The 14,348-nt window shown below is 35.5% G+C and overlaps 1 protein-coding gene across 1 annotated transcript; it reads left to right on the top strand.

Annotated features, from left to right (window-relative positions):
* Positions 1–9,437: 9,437 nt before the first annotated feature.
* Positions 9,438–11,812, top strand: LOC140981138 (putative pentatricopeptide repeat-containing protein At3g25060, mitochondrial). The gene has a single exon (XM_073447423.1). The coding sequence runs from the start codon at positions 9,608–9,610 to the stop codon at positions 11,405–11,407; it is 1,800 nt and encodes a 599-aa protein (XP_073303524.1). The 5' UTR covers positions 9,438–9,607; the 3' UTR covers positions 11,408–11,812.
* Positions 11,813–14,348: the final 2,536 nt, after the last annotated feature.

Genomic DNA, 14,348 nt, shown 5'->3' with positions numbered 1-14,348 from the left:
TGCCCCACCAAAGAAGAACATGCCCAACAAGAAGCCTTACAAGAAATCTACTCCGGGGCCCACAGAGCCTGACAAGTCAGAACAAGTATGTTTCCACTGCAACAAGCCTGGACATTGGAGGCGTAATTTCACAGAGTATCTTGCCCAGAAGCATTCTGGCCATGATATGTTTTACATTGAAGTTAATGTTTCTATTAATTTCTCTTATTAGATATTGGATACCGGATGTGGTTCTCATCTATGCAATTATTTGTAGGTGATGGGAAGAAGCAAGAGGCTTAGAGAAGGTGAGACATTTCTAAGACTAGGAAATGGAGCAAGGGTTGCTGCCACTGCCATTGGAGACGTTACTTTAATTTAAGACAATGATTTTAAGTTGTTTTTGAGTGACGTTTTATATCTTCCTGGATTGGATAAAAACATTATTTCTATTTCTATGCTTGATAGGGATGGTTTTTTCTTGTGTTTTTGCTAAAGGTGTTGGAATTTATACAAGAATGAATGTTTGATTGGAACCGACGAATTAACAAACGATATCTATAATTTAAAATTAAAAGATATTCCGTTAAACAATATCCAAGCGCATACGAAAACAACAACAAACAAAATAAAATTAGAAGATCCAAATCCCTCACAAATATGGCACGCTAGACTAGGTCATATCTCCCAAAGAAGGATGCACAAGCTAGTGGGAGAAGACATGTTTGACTTGTCAGACAAAAATTCTATACCTACTTGTGAGTCCTGTCTAAAAAAAAATGACCAAGACTCCATTCAAAAGAAACGTGGAACGTGTGCATGGCCTACTGGATTTGATCTACACAGACTTTTGTGACCCGCTAAGTGTTAGCACAAAATATGGGCAATCCTACTTCATTACCTTTACTGATGACCATTCGAGGTATTTGTATGTTTATTTGATGAAACACAAATCTGACGTATTAAAAAGGTTCAAAGAATTCAGATCTGAAGTAGAAAACCAGCTAGAAAGGAGTATTAAGACACTTCGATCTGATCGAGATGGAGAGTATTTGAGTGCTGAATTTTTGTGTTATCTAAAAGAGAATGAGATTCTCTAATAGTGGACTCCACCAACAACACCACAATTGAATGGTGTTTCTGAGCGTCGTAATCGAACCTTGATGGACGTGGTTCAATCCATGATGGGATTCACTGAATTGCCTACATCGTTTTGGTGCTTTGCGCTTGAAACTGTGGCAATGTTATTGAATAATGTTCATACAAAGGCAGTTGATAAAACACCATATGAGATATGGATGGGAAAAACTCCAAAATATTCTTACTTGAGAATGTGGGGATGTCCTGCTTACGTGAAGTAGGCAGTGAGAGACAAATTGGATAGTAGATCCACTTTGTGCTTCTTTGTAGGATATCCAAAGAATTCTGTTGGATATTATTTCTATCACCCCAATGAATCAAAAGTGTTTGTTTCAAGAAATGCCACCTTTCTGGAAAGGAAATTTCTATCAGATAGAAAAGGCAAGATGATAGAACTTGAAGAAATTCAAGAAACTCCCTCAACTGTAAAAGTTGAACCTAACCTCCAACAGCCAATAGTTGAAGTACACGCTCTCAGAAGATCTGACAGGGTTATCAGACCACCTGCAAGATATACGCTTCTTCATGAACAAGGCCATGATGAGCCTTGTGTTGGATGTGATCCACTGAACTTCAAGGAAGCAATATCTGATACTGATTCATCCAAATGACTTGAAGCCATGCAGTCTGAAATGGACTCTATGTATTCAAACCAAATCTGGACATTGGTGGCTCTATCTGAGGGAATCGTTCTCATAGGATGCAAATGAATCTACAAAAGAAAGCTTGGGGTGGATGGGAAGGTACTGACCTTCAAATCAAGAATGGTTGCAAAAAGTTATACTCAAAGGCAAGGAATTGACTATAAGGAATCTTTTTCACCAGTTGCTATGTTTAAGTCCATTAGAATACTACTAGCCATAGCAGCATGGTATGACTATGAGATATGGCAAATGGATGTAAAGACTACATTCCTCAATGGAGACATCAAAGAAGAAATTTATCTGTCTCAACCTGAGGGATACACATTAGTAGGAAGTGAGCATAAGGTATGCAAACTTCAGAAATCAATATATGGTCTCAAACAAGCGTCAAGGAGTTGGAACCTCAGATTTGATAGCACTATCAAGGAATTTGGTTTTGCTCATTACCCTGAGGAACCATGCGTGTACAAGAAAGTTAGTGAGAATGCAGTGACATTTCTAGTACTTTATGTTGATGACATCCTACTCATTGAGAATGATGTAGGATTACTGCACTCAACTAAAGTATGGTTAGCAAGTAAATTCTCCATGAAATACATGAGTGAAGCATCATATGTATTGAGAATACAAATCTATAGAGATAGATCAAAGAGGATGTTGGGGTTCACCCAAGCCACTTATATCGATATCATTATGAAGCGATTCACTATGGAAGAGTCTAAGAAATTATACTTACCAGTGTTTCATGGTGTTACTCTATCTAAAGCTATGTGTCCCAAGACTGATGAAGAGATAGAGATGATGACACATGTTTCATATGCGTCAGTCATTTGTAGTATCATGTATGGTATGATATCAACGCGTGGTGATGTTGCTTACTGTGGGGACCCGGACTCTAATTCATTTCTTAATCATTCCTGGGGAATAATTCAATCAAGTAAGATAAACAGGGTCTAAAATTTTTTTTTTAAAATGTGGAACGTAATGGGATCCTTTTAATATACATATCAGTATAGAAGTACAAATCTGGTACAACGTTCGACAAAGTCAAACTAGAGTTCAACTACTGTATATCAAGTGTTCAAACCTATCTACTTCTGAATCCGGATCACCACGCTAACTTGTCCTCTCTCTCATCTTTTTCTTGACCCTGATCCTATCCCACCTGTTGTCATGCACACATACAAAGAAGACAACAGCCGGATAACTCCGGTGAGAATATAATCCCAGTATAAACACTGTATACATGCAATGCATAAAGTCATATACAAAAGCATAAACCATGTATCACAAAACATCAATCATAATTTATGACACATTAGTGAATACAGATAAAACTCTTTGACTCGTCATCTCAGAGTCGACTCATCTCTAATCTAGGGATCCCGGTTCCTGGATATTACAATATACCGAATCTCCGCGATAGGAATCGATCCATTCCTAAGCAACATCGATATAAATCAAATATCCATTGTCTTGGCATATCCGCCATAGACTTGGCATATCCGTCAATGCCTACTCTGACAATGTGCAATGGGCCAATGATCACTCTGTCATAATCTGACACCTCTGTCCGCGACTCTCACTCAATAGCTATCTGATATTCTCTGCTTTTCTATAAATCAATAGACTAGCATATTCATTCAAATAATACAACAGTATGAAAACAATAACATACAAGTATGTGGTTTAGGGAAACTCAAGTCCAATCTGACTTAAGTCAATCTCCCGGTTAACATTGATTTATACCTTTCTTGACGTAGTTCTGACGAAGTCGAAGTCCTGAATTCGAAGCTCTCAATACCAATCTGAAATGAAGTGTCGAATAGGAACAATATCAATATACAACTCATATCAATACTCATTCTGATCAATACTCAATCTAATTCTGTTTCGACGGCATAACAGTATAGTCTTGATATCCCCGTCAACTCAGACAACAATATATATCTATTACAAATCATAACCAATATCCAATATAATCCATAATCTAAGAAATCTAAATAATCTCAATTCCATCTCTGAAAAATCATAACAAATGTATAAACAATCTGTTCTCGGTTCTACGGTGTCTAATATCTCAAGAACATCATATATCAATCCTATCCGATTCTGACAATATCATAATTTCAAACCATATCAAAATTCAATAAAACTTAAGTCTAGTTGAAGCTCTCGTCGATAAAAACACGATACTGAAGTCGGATTGAAATTCTGACGGGCGGATCTTTCGTAAACTTCAATTTCCTCAAATAAAAGGCGTAAGGATTTTTCACACAATTCTCTGAAACTCTTCTCGTTTCTTTCTGAGGAATTAAGAAATGAAGTTTGAGAATATATATATATATCATGCATGGTGAGGGGCAAGTGGCTCGTTCTTTGCCCTGCACGTCTCGCGCATATGCGCGACCTCCACCGGCGCATATGCGCGAGACCTACTGGTCTCAGGGTCAACCAATTTTACTACTCACGCATATGCACGCCCTAATCCCGCGCATATGCGCGACATTCTCTGGAATGCAATCTTAGCTACTGGGCACCTCGCGCATATGCGCGCACCTCGTCGCGCATGTGCGCCAACATCTCTGGACTTGGCAATCACTAATACATCTCCTCGCGCATATGCGCGCCCTGTCTCGCGCATATGCGCGAGGTCCTCTGTCCTCGCGATAAGCCTTGCGTGCATGTGCGCGCCTCCTCTCGCACATGTGCGCGTAAAACACTGCCCGATCATTCTTGTACATCCATTGCTATTCCATTTTCAATTCGATGCCTTTTAAATCAGCTCTCGACTTGATCTGACTATAATCACATCAATTTATCGATAATTAATCTCAAATTACCGTAATAAAATTTCAGGCATTACACTTACGCTCTGAGTTTTATAAGCAGATATCAGGCGAACCCTGGTCCAATGCATTGGAAGGCCGTGAAAGATATTCTTAAGTACTTAAGAAGGAATAAGAACTTGTTCATGGTCTATAGAGGTAGAGAATTGAAATTGGAAGGCTACATTGATTCTAGCTTCCAAAGTGACGTAGATGATTCGAAATCGACCTCTGGTTTTGTATTCATGCTCAATGGTGCGGATGTCTCTTGGAAAAGTTCCAAGCAAGACACCGTTGCGGATTCCACTATCGAAACTGAATACATTGCTGCATCTGCTGCAGCCAAAGAGGCAGTTTGGATGAAGAATTTTGTCCAAGAGTTGGACGTTATTCCTAATGAAGTTGATCCAGACCCGGTATACTGCGACAACACTGGTGCCATTGCGCAAGCAAAGGAACCAAGGTCTCATCAACGATCCAAACATATACTGAGGAAGTTACATATCATCCGAGAGATTGTGGGAAGATGAGATATATCAATCGAAAAAGTCCCCTCTACAGAAAATGTTGCTGATCCAATTACAAAGCCCTTGTCATGACCATTGTTTGAGAAGCATAGCGAAGAAATGAGATTAAAGTTTATGGGTAGTTGGTTCTAGGGCAAGTGGGAGATTTTTAGAGTAGATGCCCTGTAAGCCAACTGTTGGCTAAGGAATTTATTGGCTTGGTTTGTAATAAACAATATTTATTTTAATATAATGCATTATTTCATGGTTTGTTATTTCTTTATCTGTATACACATGTGATCAACATAAATAAAGATCTTGATTATACTTTAATACAAATGAATCGTACTTCAATATTGAAACTTATTTGTAAACATTGTAAAATCTAAATTCGTTTCTAGTCGATTCAACCGCCTAAAACATGGATAAAGATCGCTTGAGCTCGAGACTGGCATCTGTGATGTTTTGTACCGCGTTTCTTGGTAAGGGCATAGAGATGTCCAAACACGTAGATGGGTAGTCATATGATGATTATACCGAACTGCCCTCCCTAAGACTTTCCAAGTGGTTATCATTCACCGAGAGGATAAGTCCATGGTTGTGATTGTACATCATTAGTCTTTACGACCTTGGACAACACTGAGGCTCAATATGCTATGGCTGTGCTTTGACTCGTTTACCGACTTCATGAGGGTCATCAGGTGACGAGATTGGATCCAGTTGCGACACATGTAGGAGATAATGCATTGTAGTCGGAAATTCACCACTCATTTACGGGTGTGGATAGCCTGTGTGATCTGATGAAATAATAGTGCATGGAATCTCTGGCCATAGTATGAGATGTATATTAGGGAAGGAGTTCTCCAATTGTACATGCGATGCCACTATTTATTCTCAAAGATATGTCACACAGTTATCGAATTCTTATGCAACCCTCGATGAACCAATGGTTGCAGATTCGATCGGGATATATGAGATGAAGGGACCATACTATACGTTAATCATAATCGACTGGTTCTTGCAGACACTATCAGTGATACATAGGGAATTATGGGACGATGCTACTAGATGATCTTACCATGGTTCGATGGGTTTAATCAGAGATATGATTGTGCCTGGAAGAACCAGTCGGTTATGAATTAGACGATCTTACCATGCAGGTTCGATGGGTTTAATCAGAGATATGATTTCTGACATTATCATGATCAATTATTGATATATAGAATGAGGCAAATTAGGGTAAGATCGGATAAAGGATTATGTCCTAAATCGCAAAGAATTGTGAACTCACGGCTAGATGTATCCCTGAACCATTGAGGGTCACACAAGTACTGGATTATTTTGTCCCCGTTGAGATAATAAATTCAAGGAGTTGAATTTATAAAAAAACATTGAGAAATAAATTCAAGGAGTTGAATTTATGACTATTAAATTTTGGAGGTGATAAATTCAAGGAGTTGAATTTACAATTTAAATAATAAATTCAATGTTGAATTTATAAAGGATTTAAATTAAATGTAATGGGTTCATGTATTATGGACTTGTAGGAGTACAAGACCAACATACAAATTATTAAGGTTATTAATTGAACTTTAAAAAGATTAATTAATTAATTAAACTAGTTCGACTAAAATAATTAATTGAGTAAGCCCATTAAATATTTAATTTAATTAATAGGCCCTAAGCTTATATATACTAGTATTTAACCCGTATGATGCACAGGATGATATTATTAAAAATTAGTGAAAAATGAATAGATATTTACATTGAAAAAAATAATATAATTATAAAAAATAAAAATAAAAACTATTTTTCTCTAATTTGAAAAAAATTTCTTAAATACAATGCATGTTGATTAATTTTTTTGGCTAATAATCACTATTATATATCAAAATTTTAGATTGTCTTAGCTTAAGGTAATGACATGATGCTTATCGTGTTTAGTGTATTGATGTCGACCACCAACCTTAATACAAATTTAATTCTTTAATTTTCGAGAAGCTATATATTATTATTTTTTAACATGTGATAAAAACATATTTTTAAATCACATTCAATAAAATTAATGAGAAATAATTTTTTAAAAATTCAGTAATTTCGTCTAAATTCACATTCACAAACAATTTTGTGACATGGCACGTGTTTGACACATTTGAATGATAACAATAATTATATCATCAATATCTTTATCCAAATGAGTTGTGTTTTTATCTACAAAATCTATTCATAATATACACAACATCATATTATTTCGAAAGAAAAATGAAACATGTGATCATAAGTAAATTATGTATAAATCAGAAAGTTATTTTATTTAAGATGTCTTCTAATAAGATGTGTACTTTCTTTATGATTGGTTTAATCATTTCCATTACGGGACATTTTATACTATCATGTATCCGTTAACTTTGTAATATAGAAGAAAATTATTACATTAGTAATACGTAATAATTAAAATTCTGTACAAATAGAAGAATAATATTTTTTACTTCTCGATAATGAAAGAAAGATTTCAAACTTAATGTAGTCATTTCATAATTCAATTTTGGAGTAGATAAATTTAGTAAGATAAATAGAATAAAATTGGTTTCTAATATAATATGCAATATTGCATTATTTAAAATTTAAAATTCAAATAAGACATCTCAAGGGACAAAAATTATGCATTGGATGCTTTTGACAGAATTATACCATACATTAACTCTTTAAAATTATGAAAATCTCTAATTGCATGCATTGGATGTCAAACATTTCTGATTATTGAGGGTAATATACATGTTTATTGAGAGTAATTTAATGTCCATTTGAAACTCTTTTAAATCTATCTCTTTTAATTTTCTTGTGCTCTCTTATTTGAATTTTTAAGAAGACAATTCACGATATACAATGTACATATGGTTTTGGAAGAAAACTACAATGCATTAATTCTTTCAAATTAAAGTAATTTCGAAATAATATGCATTTGTGATAAAAAAAAAATTTATGATTATTAAATGGTAATTTAATGTCCATTGGAAAACTTTGTTGTAGTGATAAATTTTACACTCAACCAATTTTAATTTTAGAAAAATTAAATAAACTAATTAAATATTGTATTTTTTTTAGTAAGTAATTTGGACATGAAATTACTTAAAATAGCAAAATATATTTTTAAATGATTTACCTCATGAGTGATACTGAACATTGCAATCATTTGTATTTTAAATTTACTAATACAATTTTTAATTAAATTGATTGATATAATCAATGGAAAAATTTTAATGTAGTTTATGTTTTCAATAGAGTTTAGTTTCAATTTGAATAAAAAATAATAAAAAACATATAATACATAAATTATATTTGAATTAATAAAGAAATGAATTAAATTCAAATTTGAAGTAAATGAATTGATATAATCAATGCAAACAATAATTGAAATTATAATTTATTGCCGTACATATATTTCAATATTAATGAGATATCTTTCCTTTTTTAAAAATGACATTTTGGAGGGAATTTACTATTTTTGGCAAAAACTCTGCTTATATATATATATTTCAATATTAATGAGATATCTTTCCTTTTTTAGAAATGACATTTTGACGAGAAATTATTATTTTTGGCAAAAACTCTGCTTTTATACATGTGTATTAGGTTTGGGGTTAATGATAATTAATCTTTACAATATTCGAAACCCTAGCCTCCAAGTCAAGGATTTTCGAAATACTCCTCTTCCCACTCTCCAATATTTCGGCCACCACCTTTGAATAATTCAAGGGTTTTGAGTCTCTCCTCGTTTTAACTAATCTCAACGAAAACTTCTTCTAAATATTCTAGTGCTATTTAGAAGAGGAACTAATCTTCGAGTCGTGGACCAGATTGCGAGATTGAAGAAATGAGCATCGAAGAAAGTTTATAGAGAATACATCAAGAGTTATCTCTGCTGATCTCGGAATAGTTGGAGCCAAGTGAATATTTCACTAAAGGTAAAATTTTCAAATTAACGTCCTATGAATGTTTATTTAAACCATACGAATGCTCAAACAATATCTTGAATGTCAAGATTTAAAATTTTTTAAAACTTCCGTTGCGTTTGGACACGAGAAAACCCGATTCACAACAATGATTACTTGACAATGGAAACGCTTAAATATGAAAGAAGATCGAGAACAATCCAAGAACCCCCTGTTAGGCTCAAAGAAATATATCTTAAGAAAAAAGAATGAATACAACAATTCGAAATTTTAAAATATATTAGAAAATAAATCCAAATTATAAGAGCATCTTTTAAGCACAATTTAAATCTATATTTGAAATAGGAAAAAAATATATGCCTATTAGTCTTACTTATCAAATTTTACTTCTATCGACAAATAAAATTATTCTTCACTTCATTCTTAATCATTTCATCATTTGCCCTCCAATCTATATATATATACACACACGCATATATATTGAGTGTGTAGCTCAGTATCATGGTTTCGATGGTTAGTGGCAACGCATAGCTGCAACGGCGACTTTATTCTACCAAATGCTTGTGGGCAAATGGATTCTTGAGGACCTTAAGACGTTGCTACTGACCTGTAAAGACAGAGCTTGCGTTTCCAAGATCCACAGCGTGCTGATTACGTCTGGGCTCTTCAGCAATAGATTTTCAGCTGCCCAACTAATATCTTCATATGCCCGAGTGGGCGATGTGTATCTAGCCCACAAGCTATTTGACAGCTTGCCGAAACGAGGTATAGAATCTTCGAATGCATTGATCGTGGCGTATTCTCGTGAAAATTTACTACATGAAGTCGTAGGTTTGTATAAAGCAATGGGTTTCCAAGGAGTTAAGCCCGACAGCTCGACCTTTACAGTGGCTATCAAAGCCTGCACCGGATTGATGGACTTGGAGTTGGGTGATAAAATCTGGAGACGAGCGGTGGATTGTGGATATGAGCATGATGGTTTTGTGGGATCTTCTGTCATGAATCTGTATGCCAAGTGTGGGAAAATGGACGAGGCGACATGCGTGTTTGAGAGGATGAGGAGAAAGGATGTTGTTTCTTGGTGCACTATGATCACTGGGTTTGTCAAGATTGGGAAAGTAAATGAGGCTTTGAATACCTACAGAAGGATGTGCCAAGAGGGATTCGAAGGTGACAGGGTAGTCATGTTGGCCCTGATACAGGTTTGTTCAAATATTGAGGACTTGAAAATGGCTTCCTCTTTGCATGGCTATATGATTAGGAGAGATTTCCCTATGGATGTAATGGTACAGACTAGCCTTGTGGACATGTACGCCAAGAATGGAGAGATGGGCATTGCTTGTACTCTATTTAGAACCATGAATTGTCGGAATATTGTTTCTTGGAGTACTTTAATCTCCGGGTATGCACAAAACGGACTTTCAAGGAATGCACTTGAATCGATAATTGGGATGCAAAGTTGTGGCTTTGAGCCAGACTTGGTTTCACTTGTTGGTGCACTTCTTGCTTGTTCTCAAATTGGGTTCCTGATATTTGGTAGGGCGATACATGGATATATTGTTAAAAAAGTTGATGTAAATAAAATTCTTGTTACATCTCTGGTTGATATGTATGCAAAATGTGGAGCCCTTTCCTCTGCTCGTATTTTATTTGACAGGATGAGTTCGGGGGATGTGATATTGTGGAATACCATCATTACTAGTTATGGGAATCATGGACATGGAGAAGAGGCTCTCTCACTTTTCCATCAAATGATAAAGACAAATACAAAACCAGATCACGCGACTTTTGCATCTCTTCTCTCCGCATTGAGTCACGCGGGATTAGTTGAGGAAGGGAAGCACTTGTTTGATATCATGATCAAAGAATTCAAAGTTCAACCAACTGAAAAGCATCTTGTTTGTTTAATTGATCTTTTGGCTCGAGCCGGCCAAGTTGAGGTTGCTTGGAAATTGATAGACTCCATGGCCTGTGAGCCAGTGATTGCTATTTGGGTGGCACTCCTATCTGGTTGCCTCAATCATAAGAAGTTTTTTGTCGGCGAGTTTGTGGCCAAGAAGGTTCTTGAGCTAAATCCAGACAGTCCTGGGATATATTCCCTTGTTTCAAATTTCTTTTCTGCAGCAAGAAGGTGGGATGAAGTAGCCAAGTTAAGAAAGCTCATGAAAATGGAAGGAATGAAGAAAGAACCAGGTTACAGTGTAGTAGAGGTGAGCGGGGTATTTCATTCTTTTCTCGCGGAAAGTAAGTGCCACCCTCGATATCAACAGATTTTGGGAGTTTTAGAGGAAATGGAGATTGAGATGAGAGCTATGGGACATGTACCAAAAACAGAATTTGTGTCGCATAATATCTAACAAAAGTTTGAAATGCTGCAATTACATTAAGACTCCCTGTTGCTTTAGGGATATTTAACACTAAGCCAGGACCAGATTGGTGATAACACAGAACCTCAGAGTTTGTGGAGACTGACGTCAAGTTAGAAAGTTCATCTCCATTGCAGTGAAGAGAAATAACTATAAGGGGAGCAGAAGAGATCACATCACTTCCATAATGGATGTTGTTCTTGTAATGACTACTTGTAAAGAAACCAGTTATATTGGTAGATAAATTACGTCAGAAGGTGCCAGAGTAGGTGTACGAGAAGCCAATTCTCGGCTCTGTTTATGTAAAATATTCTTTATTCAATTAATGATTTGTTTTATTTTAGAGAAACTTTATTTGTATTTAACTCACTTGGATTTTTCGTCTAGTATTTTTGCAATATCGGTTATTATTTCTTTATTTCATTCGATTTATTTTATTGGATTTTCTATATTCGATGCATTTTATTATTTAGATTTCTCTGACGAACATGTCATACTAAATGCAGCCATGGAGCCAAATAAAGAAATTCAACATGTTATTATGTGGTGTTATATTGGAATTCTATTTATCAGATTCTTGGTCTGTTATCTCACTAGAGTCTACATATGATACGATCATATTTTGAGATGACTTCTTCGATTTATTGATAATATTTTGGTGATTTTAATTGTCTAGATGAATACTTATAGCTCCTAATGATGATTTTGATGGCGTATAGATGAAATAGAGGAAGTTGAGTTACAATGCTAGAAAAAGGGAAGAAATTGCATGCATTCGGCATATCGGCATCACTAGTTGGTGTCCTTAACTCGAGGAAAGACGGGAAAAGAGAGAGAATTTCAATCAAAGAAGTAAAAATGTCATGCATGTGATGCGATTCTTCAAACATGAAAAGCAAACACGCTAAAAAACGGAGTCACACAATCGATTCGATAAAATAAAGAATGTTGGGTTGTCCCGATCTTTTTGAAACAAGGAAAGGTTTGTGATATTTACTTCTAAGCTACAAAAACTTATCAACAAATATTCACGAAAATAACAACTGATCTCAACGAACCTTCAAAGAACTCTTCTTTGACAATCCGAGTGAAGAACAATCGACAAACGGCACAAAGTTATGAACTTTGATAAGTTTGTTTTAAGGAACACACAAATGTGTATACAAAGCCAAGCTTTGAAAAGAGATAAAATTCTCAATAATTTATTCAATCTTCAATTCTTCCTAAAAGTTGCTACTTTTGTTTACATGTAAAAATACATTAAATTTCGTAATCTAGGATTTCTTTGTTTAATTCTGCAATGCATCGCGCTGGGGCAGATAATTTTGGCCGTTAGGGCGTGTTGTGTTAGAGTAGGTGTCCGGCAAGCCAACTTGTGACTTGAGCTTTTATTGACTCTAATGTAAAACAATCTTTATTTTATTTCATTCAATTATGATATTATACTTTATATGTACACTCATGCAAGCTGCATATATAAAGTTCTTGAATATAAAATAGGTACCATGAGGTCTGCGTCACAACGTAAGATTATGAAACTCATTAGAAAGTATATTGTATATTCCAAACAAGGATAAAAGTCGCTCGAGCTAGCATCTGTGATGTAAAGGCCATGTTTCATTGGCAAGGTCATAGAGTTGTCCACTCACACGGATGGATGATCATATGACGATGCACTGAACAACCCTCCCTCGGACTGTCCATGTAACGTTTAAAAATCAGCCCACGTAAACCGCATGCATGCAAATTATTTAAATTGCTTAATTGCTTTATTTAATTGATTTTAAACGATTAAATGATACATGTTATATGATTGAAGGTGTAATTGCATGATTTCATCAAAACTAAAGATGTTATCCGAACATTCGATAATAGGCTGGGGACGACCAAGATAAAAATATTTTTCAATAAATATTTTGGGACTTGATAATATGATTAAATATGATTAAAATTTCTAAAAATACTGGAGTTCTAATTATTTTATGAGACGAACTCGATTTTGTCCGGGAAGCCGGTTTTGGTCAAATGAAGGACTTTTAAAGGTCAAAAAATTATTATTTTTAAAACAAATTTTATAAACTTTTATTTTACAATTAAATATGTATCAATGAGCCTAATTTACCTAAGATTAGAAGGTCCAATTACTCATAAACTAAAAAACCCAAAACCCCAACCCATTAACATAAAATTTTCGAAAATAATAAATAAAGAAACCTAGGGCTCTTGAACTCCAAAGCAGCTGAAATACACACACACTTCACACACAAATTTTCGAAAATTTGGAAAGCAAAATCAAGGAGTTTTTATCGCCCGTTCGTCCCTCTTCGCAACCCACGCAATGATCGAATATTCGAGTGTTTTAAACGCAAAGGCACGCTCTTAATCTTTATTTATGCACATCATTCAAATCATATTATGTTTGTTAGAATGAAAATTATTTGAGTACAAATCGCTTAACGTTTGATCATTTTCAAAGTTTTGATGTTTTTATACATTTATGATATGTATTATGAATCCTAAAGGGTATGGTGCCAATACAAGACGATAAAAGGCTAGGAAAATTGTCATTTAAGGAACAAAAAGAGGGGTGGACGAGCATGGAAGGAGCCGTGCATGGTGAAGGGTAGAACCTAGGGTTTTATGGGTTTTGCTTGAGTCTTAGGGCTCGGCTAGGAGGGGTGCTGCTCCAGGGCTCGACTAGGCTGGGTCACGGTCCCATGTAGGCTGCGTCTAGGGGCTAAGAAGATTCCTAGCATGGCTGGACTCTTGGACAAGCAAGGGATTACACTAGGCGCTAGGGTTTCATGGTTTTTGGGCATAGGAAGGCTCGGCCATAAGGGAGATCACTGCAGGGCTCGACTGGGCTGGGTCACGGTCCCATCGAGGCTGCGTCCAGGGGCTAGGAAGAGCCTAGCATGGCTGGACTCATGGG

This window comes from Primulina huaijiensis, chromosome 7, assembly GCF_012295235.1.
Source record: "Primulina huaijiensis isolate GDHJ02 chromosome 7, ASM1229523v2, whole genome shotgun sequence".
Taxonomy (NCBI): domain Eukaryota; kingdom Viridiplantae; phylum Streptophyta; class Magnoliopsida; order Lamiales; family Gesneriaceae; genus Primulina; species Primulina huaijiensis.
Note: the sequence above shows the minus strand (reverse complement) of the source record. Positions and strands in the feature narration are given on the sequence as shown.